Below are 16,021 nucleotides of genomic sequence, written 5' to 3' on the forward strand. Positions count from 1 at the left end.
AATCGCAACATCTGTTATTGAGTAAGCAGATATGTTTATTATATTATAGATATCGGGACCTTTTTGACACAGCATTTGTTTTAAGTGGAAACTTTTCAAATACACTAATATTCACAGACCCGGTAAAATTCAAGAAAATTTTGATTTTCTGGACACGGGTGAGGTACTGAGGTATCAATGTGTATACTAGGGTAGCGTTGTCTAAATCATGATTTTTAACGTTTCCAATATTGTTATTAGTGATTTAACGGGGGAATAGTTTAATTCTCAATGGTGCGTCAAACATTTCAGCATTATTAAACTTGATGTCTTGATTAAAAAATAGAAATGGATTGGTTTGTGAAGGTCAATTATCCCGAGTCGACTTATGCATGTACAGTTCATCTCAATGAATATTGATTTGATGCTTAAGGTAGTACTACACACCTTGATAAATTTGTGACTATTTTTGCATTTTTCTCACAAAAATAATAACACACTGGTATCAAAAGAGGAATACAGTTACTACACTGGAATTTCAGTGACTCAAGACAAGCGGTACGTTATTTATGATAAGAAAAGGTGTACCGCTACAATGGGAGCACGTGTGGCCGAGTGGATAAGGCGCCCGACTCATAATCCATAGGTTGCGAGTTCGAGCCCCGCTCGTGCCAACGTGTTGTGTCCTTGGGCAAGACACTTTATCCTCATTGCCTACTGGGGGATGGGGTTGGGTTGGGTTGGATGTTTGTATAGTTGTTTGTTTTAATGTTGCAATATTGGCGCTGATTTAGCTGCTGCCTGCAAATTGCATTGTGTCTGTTTAGTTGTGTTTAATGTACAATTCTAGCAATTTGACCTGCGGGTCACCATTAGAGTTTGAAATAAAACCTTCTTTTTTTTTTTTTTTTTTAATGTACCTCATTTCTTAACATAAATAATGAACCACTTGAATCACTGAAATTTCAGTGAATTGGATTCCTTGCCCCTATAATATACATAACCTTTTGTTACCAGTGTGTAGTTATTTTGTGAGAAAATTGCAAAATTAGTCAGAAAATTTATAAGGGCGTGTAGTACCACCTTAAGTAATAGTAAATTTAAGGATACAAAAATAACACTTTGACACTTAGTAACAATATGCCATGTGATGTTTTATTTAACTTTTTTTTCACTTTTTGACAATGGATAAATAATCCATCAATAGTTCCTCTTGTTTACATAACTTATGTCACATGTTTTTTAAATAAACAACAATAACAAGGTCAGAAATGTTTTTAAAACTAAAAGGAACAGCTGTTTTTTAGTCTTATGTTAACGATGTTTAGATTAATTGATTACATGAAGAAGATCTTTTTTTATCTTGAGAGTAGTCATGATATAATTACCGAGCATTCAATTCAACTTTTTCTCCATTGAGGCCGGATTGAGTCTACGAGGCCGTCAGGCCAATGTCACCCAAACGGGCTCATAAACGTAATCCAAGCTCATTCGTTCAACTTCTACGCATGCTCATTGGGTTTTGCTGATCATGAGGGAGGTAAACTGAGAATCAATAGAAAGGGTCGTTATTTTATGAATCCAAAACAGTATCAGAAACAGGTTATTGGAGATATTGAAGATGACAGGTGACTTAACCATGTTAACCAACAACATTTTAAAGAATATTGTTTTTCAATGACTTATATGTTTTATTCAGGTATCTTAATGGAAATAATAATAAGAAGAAAAACAGTATAAATAAGTATTTCTTTCTCAGAGGTTTTGTATATTGCATGTTTTGTTGATAGATAAAATGACTTACGCTGGTAAATGGAAAACGAACCCTTTCCATATTGAAAAAATGTTATTGAAGGATGGAATAATTCTGTCGACCAAAGTAGCTGCAAATTAATTATTATCTTTTAAACGTCTTGAGGCATATCGGACATAAAAATATAAGAAAGGTGTGTTGTTGAAAGTTATTATACTTAGTTCTTCTGGTTGATAGGATGAACAAATTTTAATCTTTCCCCAGAGCAGCTAGCGCACATAAATGTTGAAAAATAAAACCGGCGACCTTTGTAATACTAGCAAGATGCTGAAGAAGAGTGGAAGCGTGCTTCCACACGCTTCCAGCTTGCATCTGTGGCTCAGTTGGCTAAAGTGTCGTGCTGGTATTACGTAGGTCGCTGGTTCGAATCCAGACAGATGCACTTTTTTCTCGCTGGCATCTCTGGGGAAAGATTAAAATTTGTTCAAGGAGTATTGTTGTTGCTGATTGTTACGTCATAATGATGTGTGAATAACAGTTGTAGAATACTTTTATTTTTCACTTAATAATGAAAAAACCAATATACTTATTTACAATACATTTTATTTGTTAACGTCAATATCACAATTCAATATTTTTCCATATTCATGTAAACGTCCTCAAAAAATATTATATTCCTGGGAAGATGTATTCAGGTCATTTGCTTAAGAGTGTACTGTTTAATTATACTAAAGACGCAACGCACACGGTCATATTTGCATCTTTAACCCAAATTGTATGAATATTACGCCAAAGCACTGCTAGGAATACCGATCCTACGAAAGCAAGCACTTCGAAAAATTACCTTTGGGATATCTTACCAGTGTTTCTAATGCGTATCGGGTTATTCACTGAAATTGGGTGAATATTGTAGATATTTTTAGTTGTTAATCAAGTTAATTAGTCCAAATATTACGAAAAAGCAATCAAGTTGCAACCAACTAAAGGGTTATATTATATATTTTGTCCATTTGGGACTTTCCATTATCAAACTCGTGCACACACTCACTAAAACGGCAAAATTAAACTAACTTGACAGAAACACTGTGCGAAAGATGGACGAAGAATGGTAGAAATCGCTCATGATGTAGGTAGTCCGTCGAGAATTACTCTCCACACAGCGCGCCCAACTAGCACTCAAAATGTGTGCCCTCTTCTTTCTCGTCTTAGGTGCTCGGTTGGGCGGGCTTGCGTGGGTACTTCTAGATGGATAATATTCGCTCGTAGAAGCACAACATAATATTAACATTACTGAAAGGGAGATGTGACAAAGGGTTTCAAATTAAATATATAAGCATAACCGGCATTGACTTCATTGCTTTTCCATAATTTCATATTATTAATGACTACACAAACGTAGACATAATCCTAAGATTCTCTGTAGGCCTGTTGGATTGATGAACAACAAATCATAATAGTATTCTAGAACTACTCTATTTCGGCAATATACAATCTGCAATGTATTATCCATAGACTATAAAATTAAACAGACGGTGCACCAGCTGGCAAAGTCCAGCGTTGTCTGCTAATAAGAGCCAATCCTTCCATGAAGTGCGAGAGACGAGAATGCTACGCACACTCTACGCCTGTTACGTTTTAAGATCAGTCTTGATATCGTTTGCAAGTACGCAAATGCACGCAACGCCGTGCGTGATTTTGTTAGAAATTGGCGGTAGAACGATCGGCCCTCATAACTATGTAAGAATTACCGCACCTATTAAGCACAAAGACTATGCCAGTTGGGGCGCCATCTTCTTTCCTATAATCGTACTGTCTTGTCAAGAAATAATTGTTTTGCTAAAAATAGCCTTATTTGTTATGGTTTTAATAAATAAATTATACTAAATTGTATACATCAGTTCCACCAACGTGTTTTGGAAACTATGACTATATCCATTGTTTGCATATAAAAATATAACACCACCCGTTAAAACTAACATGTACATGTAGTAGTGTTATCATTTTGGTGATGAAACCATATACTATGATCTGTACACGTATCTTACCAGGTTATACCTGATCCAAGTTTACTGACAATTTGATTCAACTTAAACAATAAAGCATTTTGATATCAGAAAAAAATCTTCTGTTTTCAAAATTCAAAAAACTAGATATTTACATTATTGTGTTGATACTAATGCATTAGTACTATGGAAAGGCGTATCCGCTGATTCAATCTTCCTTGTTGTTCAATGTTCTTGAATCTGTAAAATAAAATGAAAAGGATATCAAGCTGGTGTGCGAAGTGCAATAAAAAAATACATACTCTAATTCTACACTTTAATCCCTACTCATTTATTTTTGATCCTGTAACTATTCGTTTTGATGAGATATATTGTTCTTTTTAATTAGGTACATATTATCACTTTCAACCGACAATCTTATCAAAATGAATAGTGTCCGTTTTATTTTAACACGTAATTATTTGGAGTGTAATATCCCCAACTGATTATTTGACAATATTATCTATTTCAATTTGGAAAGGTTCTCTTATATCCCCGTTGGGGAAGATAAACTATTCAAAAGGTCATGTTTAACAAAAATCTATTCATTTTATATTAATAGATATAATCCGTGTAACCAAGCGAGACTGACTACAATTATAGTGTTTATAACACAACCTAGTCTCTCTAATATTCAGTCTGTATGCGACTGAACACATACTCGTAATCAGTCTACATGAGACTGCATATACGACAGTAAATAGCGCCTCTGTTGATCAAAATTCACTTCAGTTGAAGGAGGAAATATCCAAATGTGTCACTTTTGTGATCATTTGTCATAGCTTTAGTTGAATAAAATCGACTACTTTATTTTGCAACTTAGATTTAGTGTCTTTAAGATATGGCTTTTGTTTTAAGTGTTCGGATACTCTTTGGCGCAGTATAGGTACCAGGTTTCATTATCATTGAGGTATAGGACTTTTTATTTTTTCGGAGAAGAGCAGGTAGGGTAACTACTTGATTATATTTCTACATGTTCATACTACATACTCCAAATTTTAAAAAATTCGCACGAGTCCGGTTTTTTTAAAATCACATTTTTGTTCCTAAAATGGGGGTTATAGCGCCCTCAACGGACACTCTCTCCATAGGGCTACATGTAAAGACCAGTTATAGACAAATGGCCCTAAAATAAAACGGACTCGTTAATTTGTCCTCAAATTTTGCATATGATGTAGATTTAACATCTGGAATGTAATGCAAGTGGTGTCGTTACTGCTCTTCTAAATTCATTTTTAAAATGTCCGCTCATGACCAAGGTGCTAGGTACTCACCATACATTTCCAGGACTGCGTCTAGTAACGCTTGTTTGTCATCAGTACGCTTGAAATCAAAAGTATCTGATAATGAATTTTGATAATAGAAATTAACAAAATAATAACGAAAAATAACTCATTATAATGAAAGACAAAGATAAAAAGAAAATTATCGCGTCTGACGTCATCTGTCAATCAAATTCGAGCACGGTTTGTTTACAAGTGTCGTGATGATGATGACTTGCTGAACACGGCGGTATAACCGGGCGCCTTATTGTTAATTTTGCACCTTCAAACATGCAAACCATCTCAAAAGTTAGGTCTCGATAGTAAGAAACTTTCTTTGGCGAAGGCACCATGTCAACAATGTCTAGAAAAGCTGCTTTTTGCCTTGTAAAAGTACGTATTTTTCGCCATTTGCTGCTATTCCTTTTCTCCGATCAGCACCAGATAGATCGGTCTTACACGCTATTAACCTGTGTAAACCAATCAAAGATCGTAATTGACAGTGACATCAGACGCGATAAATTCTTTTTATCTCGGTCTTTAATTATAGCACCAAAAGCTATTAAAATAACAATATTTTTTATTAAACATAGCTTATCGTATTTTTTGTCGTATTAGAGTGCGTATCAGAATTGTCTCGTTTTGACACCAGGAATTAAGTGATGCATATTAAGGTTTTGAGATTTTAGAAATAATAAGACCTCCAAAAGTGAACTTACCTTCGACATCCCAACTGCGTTTACCGCCTTGAATGTTTTCTGCAATATATAATAATTATAAGTTTATATGAATCACTCTTACGTTTGAAAGAAATACATTTGAATTTTTCCAATCCATGCCTCGTCTTTACTTCGGATTTCCGAAAAGTCCCGGAAGCTCAGTATTTATTTCCCCAAAAATGTGCATCGCAGTTACTGCGCTTGCGTAAAATTGTAAAACAAACAGGTTGACATTTTTCCTCCTCTATCGATTGAAAGTCGATTTCAGTTCAAGTTATAGGAATGAAAATATAGTGTGTAGGACCTGTTGTACGTAAGCACTCCACAATTCAAAACAAAAAACAAAATCAATAAAACAAGTTTTACAATCATTTTAAAAATTAATTGTAAAAAAGTGATGATCAAAAATACCATCAATAATTACAAATAATAAAATCATTCATCAATAATGACGTAGTTCTACTGAATGGACCGATTGTAGCACTTTGGTTTAATTGTTTATTTATTAGTTCCATTTTACAAAGTTTTATATGACCTTGGTCTCAAAATATTATATAGACACAATATACTTTTCAGCGTAAGCGCTACAGTAAAGAATGACAAATTTGTAGACCACTGGGAACTTAGAGAATAATTCACATAGCTTTTATGGGCTTTGGGAGTTATTAATGCACATGATATCCTGGATATACGTATTTAAAGCAGATAATGTTACTTGAATAAACCATAATGTGGAAGTCATTGATCTCGTTGGTCTCTCGTGAGGAAATTAACTCTCTTCACGCGGGTGTCGACTGCAGACGACATGTTTAAAAAAAAAAAATTAAAAAAAATTCAGAAATGTAAATTTTCATGACCATATTTGGAATCAGCATGAAAATTGCATTAAAATGAGTACAAACAAGCCTAGTATTGGTTCAGTAGTTCTTAAGATAGCTCTTGATATTTTGAGAAAATATTTCAAAACTTTTTCCGTTGATGAAGCGCATGGTTAGCATACAGAGCATTAAGATTCCTTTCTCAACATCATTATCCTTTGTGCTCTCGTATCGATTAACTGACTGGTTAAAAACAAGATGTTTTCATATATTGCGTTTTAAAAGACACAAGGACAATACAAAGATTTGACGTTGGTTTAAGGTTTTTAACATGAAATTGCATTGCTTTGAGATGATGATAATTATGTCATTGCAATTTCTACAAAATATCAATAAAAAATAACACTTATTAACACCTTAAAGGCCCATTCAGCTCATCCGGACGATCGTCAAAATCATCGAAATTCAGATTGTGGTATCTTTGTCATTGTCATAGTTGTGCTAGCATAGCGTGCTAGTGGTTGAAGAGGGCTTCAACTGCATCAATACGCTGTATGCTGTTTGCTTTTTGCCAATTTATAAACAATTTTTTTGCATGTTGAGGTAAGTTTAAACTGGTCACACAACTTAAGAAAAATTTGACTTACTCAAATTTTCGTCCGTCATCCGACTTTTTTTTTGCACTTGCGCTGGGATCCCTGAATGGGTCTGTAACTTATTTGTTAACGAGTATTATAGTATGATAGGGTTGGAATTATGTGGGAGCATAATTGTCTGTGATAGTTTTAATGGGCCACTTTGCACCGGGCACAAAATGCACACACATGTGCTCTTCTGAGCATCTCGAAACAACGCTAAAGCTTACATGCACGTCATATACACCAGGCACAAAAAGAAACTCGTCAGTTATAGTCATCCCTACTGTTCAACAACCTGATAAATTGGGATTATTCCGAAATATACATTTTGTTAATTGGACCTTGCTTTCTCATTTGACACCCTGTTCGTGAAAATCAAGCTAGAACTTACCAAGATATGCGCCTCCAAACCCTAAATCAAAATTTGCAATTTTGACGATTCAATTATGCCTGTTACATTGTGTGCTTTAGTGATTGGCCCGCGGTGCTTGTGTGCAATACAACGCTGCGTTCCCATTGAAAATCGTTGAAATTGCAATTTTTGATTTTGGGGTTTGAGGGTTTGGAAGGGCATATCTTGATCAATTCTTGTTTGATTTTCACGAACAATTGTCAAATAAGAAAACAAAGTCCAATTAACAAAATGTTAATTTCAGAATAGTGCAAACATTTTCCAGGATAACTTAAATTGACGAGATTCTTTTTGTGCCTGGTGCAGATCGTACTGATGACATCGCCTCTTCCAACGCGTTGCATAACCAGACGCAGTAAAAATTGCACTTTAGGGAACGTTGCTTTTGCTCATTCATCACTCCGAGTTGCAGTATTAGGTCAAACTTAAACACAATACAAGCCACGGAAGAAACCACATTAAAAACGAATCTACTCTCTCATGTGGATTACACAATATTGCTATGGTGTGTTACTCACTTGTTCCAGGCATAAACCGTGCTCCCCAGGCCCTTCTGCTCATTTCTTCGAGAAATTTATCATCAACATTAGCATTGTCTGTAGAATGAAGAAAAACAAGTATTATATACCTCGTGTTTTATGAAAGATGCATTATGATATGCGAGTGTGCTATGTAAAATACTATTTGATGTTTCCAGGTTTGCTCTAACAATAAACGATGACTGTGTATTGAAACATCTACCCCCTTCTATTTTTTTAGTTTTTTTTTTCTTCTTTTGTTTTGTTTTTTACAATCAATCTGTGCTGCAAGTATAACCTTGATCTTTTTTATGTATTTGAAGAAGCCAGAAATGAACAAATACTTAAAAACATATTTTCTCGTACACTTTGTCTAAAATCAATAAACACATGATATTGAAAGTCAATTATAGCTTCCTGTTTAGTCTTATTTTCCCCCATTTGATCTGGAATGAGCGTTTTAAGCGTTTCGACAGTATTTTTTGTGGGACATGAGAGCACATCAGACATATCGAATTGCATTCAAATAATTTTCATTTGTTGAAATTCACGATATAATACAAATTTTATGACAAATGATTAAAATTTGATATTTTTCACATTTTGATATATAACAGTCCTCGAAGTAAATTTTATAAATCTAATGATATATTCTTAAAGTGTATGTAGCTGGGAGGAAAAGCCGACGATCAATTGAAAATTATTGACCTAATTTGTTTTTGGTGCTTTGGGAAAAAAAATCCATATCTTCAATACGAAAGGTCAAACTTTTCAATTGATCGTCGGCTTTTCATCCCACCTATATACACTTTAAGTATAAACCATCAAATTTATAATTGTACTGTTAAACATCAAAAATATCTGTTTTTAATCATTTGCCATAAAATGTGTATTACATTGCGAATTTCAAGAAATAAAAATTATTTGATATCAGAAGGACATTCTTCGTATTCAAAATGCAATTCGATATGTCTGATGTGCTCTGTCCCACAATAAATACTGTCCAAACGTTCATACCCCACCCCTTAATTGAGGCATAAAAAACTAATTTAAAGAGGCGTATTAATTTGAAACAAGAAGTAAATACGTACAAATAAATTTCATCTTCGTTTTGAAACAACTACAGGAAACTAACAAGTTATAATTATATTCTTTTTAGCGTAAACAAGCTGGTAATTTTAGCTCGGAATCGTGCTCTTCGTCGCAGCTCCATGCTAACGTTATTGTACTTAATAATTACAAAGTTCTTTTGTTGAAAGATAATAAACATACAATACGCATTGTAAACTTTCCAACCATGGGACAAAAGTGCATATTGTTTTTTGCGACTACGGTAATATACCTTACTTGTTTAATTAAATCTTTTAAATGCATATCCTCGAGACAAGTCGGTCATTTGTATATTGTGGTGTTGTTGTTTTTTTTTAGATCTTTAGACTGATTATGTAGAAAGACTGTTAACTGAAGGACCCGCGTATTTACATTGTTTGGATTTAATATTTCTTATTAAACAAAGGGCGCAAATATATTGCAAAACGATTTCTAAATGACACTTTTTTGTCCAGGTTTGTTTCTTGAGACCGAATTTATTTAAGTAATAATTAAAGTGAGAAGTTGGTCTATAAAACTATTTACTGATGTAGATGCAAATGTCGTATCAGATTTCCTGATAACGAAGAACTAATAAATAAAGTAGTGCGTTTAATTGTGCTAGTTGAATGCACTCAAAGACAGGAACAAAATGTTTAATGCTAACATCTGTCAAATGCTTTAATTTTGCTTGTTGACAGCGCATGCAAACACCAAGAGGTGTCAAAATGTACAGAATAAGATGCTGCATTAGGTAAGCATTAATTTATTGTTTCGATCTAAAATAATGGGCTCCTTTTCAAATAAAAAATACATTTGTGTTCAATTTTTTTGATCAATTTAGCGTGTTATGTCAAAAAACAATGACTGCGTATTGAAACATCTACCCCTTTCTAATTTGTTAGGTTTTTTTTTTCTTTTGGTTTTCTTACAATCAATCTGTACCGCAAGTACAACCTTGATATTTTTATGTAGCCTATTTGAAAAAGCCAGAAATGAACAAATACTTATTTTCAAGTACACTTTGTCTAAAATCAATTTAGAGAGGCGTATTAATTTGAAACAAGAAGTAAATACATAACAAAAGCGTATCTCATCTTCGTTTTTAAAACACCTACAGGAAACTTAAAAAGTTATAATTATATTTTTTAACGTAAACAAGCTGGCAGTTTTACCTCGGAATCATGCTCTTCATCGCATCTCCATGTTAACATTATTGTACTTAATAATTACAAACTTCTTTTGTTGAAAGATAATAAACATACAATACGCATTGTAAACTTTCCAACCATCGGACAAAAGTGCATATTGTTTTTTGCGACTACGGTAATATACCTTACTTGTTTAATTAAATCTTTTAAATGCATATCCTTGAGACAAGTCAGTCATTTGTATATTGTGGTGTTGTTGTTTTTTTAGATCTTTAGACTGATTATGTAGAAAGACTATTAACTGAAGGACCCGCGTATTTACATTGTTTGGATTTAATATTCCTTATTAAACAAACTAATAGCATAATATATTGCAAAACGACTTCTAAATGACACCTTTTTTTCAGGTTCGTTATTTGAGACTGAATTATTTTAAGTAATAATTTAAGTGAGAAGTTGGTCTATAAAACTATTTACTGATGTAGATGCAAATGTCGTATCAGATTTCCTGATAACGAAGGACTAATAAATAAAGTAGTGCGTTTGATTGTGCTAGTTGAATGCACTCAAAGACAGGAACAATACGTTTAATGCTAACATCTGTCAAATGTTTAATGTAGACGCCAAGAGGTGTCAAAATGTACAGAATCAGATGTTACATTAGGAGATCATTAATTTATTGTTCCGATCTAAAAGAATGAGCTCCTTTTCAAATAAACAAAACTTTTGTGTTCAATTTTTTTGCTCAATTTAGCGTGTTATGTAAAAATTACGCGAAGACAATTAAATTTGCATGGAGTAGTAGAGTATGCATAGTAGCTCAATACTTACGCGGGAAAATGTTTCAGATACAACCAGCTTAATGATACAAGTACGGAGAATATGAAAGTTGAATAATGTGGTTATAATAATTTTTTTAATGGTAAACTTCAATTTCATTGTGTTCTCTAATTCTCTAATACCCGCTCTTAAAATCATGCATTCGTTGCCATATGCCTGTGTATTTTGCCACATTAGTGTAAGAATTTAAGAAATAAACAAAATAGCGCTATAACGTATATGCCCAAACCTATAGAAAGTCTTGTGTATCTCCAGGGATGCGACAAATGTGAGAGCGTGCAATAGATAGTTTGGTAGCGTTTCTTTGTCTTCTGCAATCTTTAATTTATGCAATATATTAGCTGCATTTCTTTCTAGCTGTTATTTACAGCACTTCTAATATAACTACCATCAAGTACATTTTGACCATTTGACTTCAAACTGGCGCCACAGTTTTAATTTAACTACCTTTTCATTTATATGTTCACCAAATACTCTAAGTAAGTTAGTCATTAAGATTGTGTAACAACAATTTGAAACAGACTATGCAACGTTTAGAAATTAACCTTTGAAATTAAGTAAATTTGTTTTTGGCCCACCCTGTATATATATAATCATATTATACAACATAGGAGTTTCTTAAACAGTGTGCAATGTTTTTATACTTTGCTGTAACTTTATACATATAATAAGATTTATTCTGGTATTATCAGTGTTCTATACAACAGTGTAAAACCTGCATTAGATCACGGTTTCAAATGGTATCGTATTTCGTAAATTTCCATATCAGTTGAAAATACACTGGGTTTTTCGTATTTTGTCTCAAAATGAATTAACCATCTTTTTGGATTAAACTCTTTGTAGTGTTTAGATAAATGTATGTTTAGGTGTGGGATTTATAGTTATAATATTGGCAATAGACTTTAGCCGAGATTCAAATGTCTTAGTGAATATGCAAAGGACAAGGACTCTTTAGGAAATTACTGAAGCGGAGTGAAACTGTCAGGAAGTTAGAAGTCGAGACAACTTGACAAAAGTATATACTTTGATCAATGTCATTTCCATACTATAATCAGTAGGATCCACAACATGCTCATCTATCAGGAGCTCAGTTCTTTAACCCCAATACATTGGTACATTCATTGAATGAACTTTGAAAATTTGGGTACCAAAACTCATACTCTGCAAGTTGAGGTCAAATTTTGCACTGTGATTTTTTAATTAAGGTTATTGAACTATGCCATTGGGATGAGGCCATTGTGGTCCATCCATAGTGTCTTATAATAATGCCTTATGCATCTGAAACGGGATACCATGGTAATGATCTTTCATAATATGTATTAATGTGAAGTTTTTTGCTTTCACTATTACGAAAAACCAACATGTTATAAATTGTTTTTAAAATAGATTGGGGCAATTTCTCTGAGAATCTTGCAAAATCAGCTAAATTGAACAGATATTTACCAATGTCTACTTATCTATAGGACACCTTCTTTTCGTTCCTTGTGCAAATGAAAAGTTGCGCTATAAAATCTACTGATACAGTTGCAAAATGTCGTATCAGATTTCCTGATAACGATGGAATAATATATAAACTAGTGATTTTAATAACACTGTGTATTCTCTAAGTCATCTAGCAGAGCTCAAATTGTGATCAATTAGATCTCGTCAAAAAGAAAATTTCACATGGTTGACCAGAATTTATTAATCACAATACTGCATTTGATAGTGCTAGTTGCATGCATTCAAAGACGGAATGTAAAGGTTTTCTTTTCAACAAAATGTCCAAACGTCGTTTTAAACTTTTAGTGAATTTTAGTGAATCTTGTTAAAATTAGAAGTTTTGCTTCTTACAGATGAAGGAGGTTTCCTGTATACGTAACTTTATAACTGTATGTGTGGGTGAGAGATTTAGCTATAAGATTGACAGTAGACTTTGACCAAAAACAAGGTTCCTAATGAATTTGATAAGCACTTGTTATGCAAAAACGGAAACAGAGTAAAACTTACAGCAAGATAAAGTCGAGACAGCTTAACAATTTTAAAGGCTCATTCAGTGATTTGCGTATCCGGACGATCATAAAAATCATCCAAATTCAGATTTTGTTATCTATGTCATTGTCATAGATGTGCTAACATAGCCTCCTAGTGGTTCAGTCGAAATCCGTGTATTTAAGACAAAATAAGGCATGAATCTGTAATCTATATACTGATATAAATTAGCTACTATATACATTTGAATGGGGCTTCAACTTCGTTAATGCTGCTGTTATTTTATCTAAAATTGGAGATGTAATTTCATTATCTACTATAATATAACTCGGATCATCTTCCCTAACGTCTGACTAAACTTTTTACTTTCGATATTTTGATTAAATCAATCAATATTGTATTCGTATAAGATTCAGACTCCATTACGTCAAGAAAACATGTTATTTTATTTTTAAGGCATTGTGTCAAACTTCTTAATCTACGATAACAAGAATATCAATAAATTAACATGAATTTCAAAAAGCGAAATTGGTTTTTGGAAACTGAAATTTAAAACCTTGACCTGACAAATTATGTTTACAACAAAAATGTAATAGCAATAAGATTTCCTTTTTAGTCATAGCTTCGAGTGCATTTGAATCGCCATTGACTCATGAGCTTTAGTCAAGTCCCCGGGGTCATGTCACACCACCGACTCAAACCAAGGACTTATTAGTCGTTAAAATGAAGATAAACTGTGTATTACACATCTCTTACACATACAGTTAGCGAATAAAAAGCCTCCACTATAAACGACATAAGAAAACTCGTGCCTATTACTAATTAAACATTAATAAGGTAACCTAATGAATATTCATTATTAACACGGATCGGTGTTACTTGTTTATAGATTGTGCACAATATGCGTAAATCGTTCACTGTGTGACGGTCCCGCGTGAAGGCACAACTTCTCATAGATATACAAGGTGTCGGATGCGATATCACTGTTTTTGTAATTGCTGTGTAGGGGGTCTCTTCCCAATGGCATAGTACAATAACCTCAAATAAACAATCATAGTGCAAAATGTGACCTCAAGTAGCAGAGTATGAGTTTTGTACTCATATTTTTAAAGGTCATTCAATGAATGTACAGATGTTTTGGGGTTAAAGAACTGCACCGTGATAGCTGAGCATGTTGTGGCTCCTAGTGTTTCAGCCTTGTAGTTTCGGAATCATCATAATATGAATATTCTATAGATCCAGATCTTTATCCCTGTTCGATGACATCAATGGTTCAATGCATAGGAATCGCGTGAACATTTTAGTGAAGGGCAATATATTCAAAAATTGTATTCATCTATTACTGTGATAATCCTCTTATTACGTCACCTCTACGGCGAATAGCAATAGGTTGAAAGAACCTTTGAATCACACTGCACTAGTACGTTCACGCAGGGGGGTGAGAGTTCATAAGGGCCATGTCGGGAGCCCAAGTCACGCCACTGTTTGACCTAGGACACGCACACACGCCATTTTGTAATTTTTAACCTTGTTTGTTTTCATGTTATATGGTTTCCACCGGATAGTCTGTGGATATTCTGAGAGTACCTTTGACCATGCGCAAAGAATTATTGACACATGAAGAGCTTATTTCCAAACCGTGTTAAGTCCACACACCCATGTATCCGATTTCCCTGTGCGATATTGCAATGGGTTGTGATGCTATAGAGGTATTATAATTTCAGTTGGATGCACCATTACAAAGCAAACAGTGGATGGATACACAGTAACAATACTGTTTGAGGCATTTGTTTCCAAAATGAGAACAATAGTCTGCATATTGTTATGCAACATTGTTTAAATAATAGCTTGTTGATGGTACAACTCATTGTTGCTAATGTCAAACTTGTCAAAGTAATTGTGATTGTATCACACAAGTAAATGAGACACATGGGGTTGTGGACTTAACACGGTTTGGAAATAAGTTCTTCATATATCGTTCTAGCTAAATCAAGAAGATGTTTAAATGTGAGGCGTATATATCTCAACTTGAGTCACCAGCCCTTAATAACTCTATAACCCCCCATATTGTTGGTGTTATAAAAACATAGTATTTTATTATTTTCTGTGGAATCCAGGTTAGGCCATAATGCCAGACATAAAATTAGTAAGTTAAAAGTTAAATTGTCGATTGGCCTGAAGTTACATTAAATAAAAAGTATTACATGGATCAATGCTGTGCTCAAGTAGAATTAACACGCCATCACCTCTTAAAAACAAATCTTTGTTGTTTACGGCATCATAACTTTTATATATATCTAGGAGAACGAAAATATAATTCAATTAACTAGAACCACCTAAAGTGAAATTCCTCTTACGAATACTAGATTTACTAACGTTAACCATTTGAAAAAACAAGTTCAGTTTTCAACAAAGGTCTTGGGATAACATTTACCACAGGTTTCACAAAACGTGCTATCAAACCGAAGAACTTATTTTTCTGATACTCCGAGGATGTTTTTTCAAAAGGATGAAAAAATGGGACATTCATATAGTTAAGTATGAGAGCACAATTGTTGTGGATATTTTTCTTCATTAAAGTTAAAACCGTCGACAGTAAGCAAATCAAAAACTTCAATAGAAATTTTGGTTTGACCCCTGGTGACCGCTAAAGATCACGAAAGGTCATACATGGGTAGAAATTTGAAAATGCTCCGATCTTGTTGAAAGATTTATCAAATTACTCGTTAATCACCAGAATCAAAAACATGTATAGTTTGGGCTATCTAAGACCTACTGTTATTGAGTTATCATGCAAAAAGGTAAAATGCCACGTTTTTGTTTGCTCAC

The 16,021-nt window shown here is 33.7% G+C and overlaps 1 protein-coding gene across 4 annotated transcripts in view; it reads right to left on the reverse strand.

Moving 5' to 3' along the window:
• Positions 1-1,112: 1,112 nt before the first annotated feature.
• Positions 1,113-16,021, reverse strand: part of LOC140155525 (uncharacterized) — a 49,633-nt gene continuing 34,724 nt past the window's right edge. For 3 of the 4 annotated variants that reach the window (XM_072178399.1, XM_072178403.1, XM_072178401.1), the window contains 4 exons: positions 8,142-8,219; positions 5,756-5,794; positions 5,049-5,114; positions 1,113-3,975 (listed from right to left, as the gene is read on the reverse strand). In XM_072178399.1, the coding sequence (XP_072034500.1) occupies positions 3,944-3,975; positions 5,049-5,114; positions 5,756-5,794; positions 8,142-8,219 (215 nt within the window). In that variant the 3' untranslated portion in view covers positions 1,113-3,943. The remainder of the gene's footprint in view (positions 3,976-5,048; positions 5,115-5,755; positions 5,795-8,141; positions 8,220-16,021) is intronic. The other variant, XM_072178402.1, reaches the window with a different exon arrangement.

The sequence above is a fragment of the Amphiura filiformis genome, chromosome 6, assembly GCF_039555335.1.
Source record: "Amphiura filiformis chromosome 6, Afil_fr2py, whole genome shotgun sequence".
NCBI lineage: Eukaryota > Metazoa > Echinodermata > Ophiuroidea > Amphilepidida > Amphiuridae > Amphiura > Amphiura filiformis.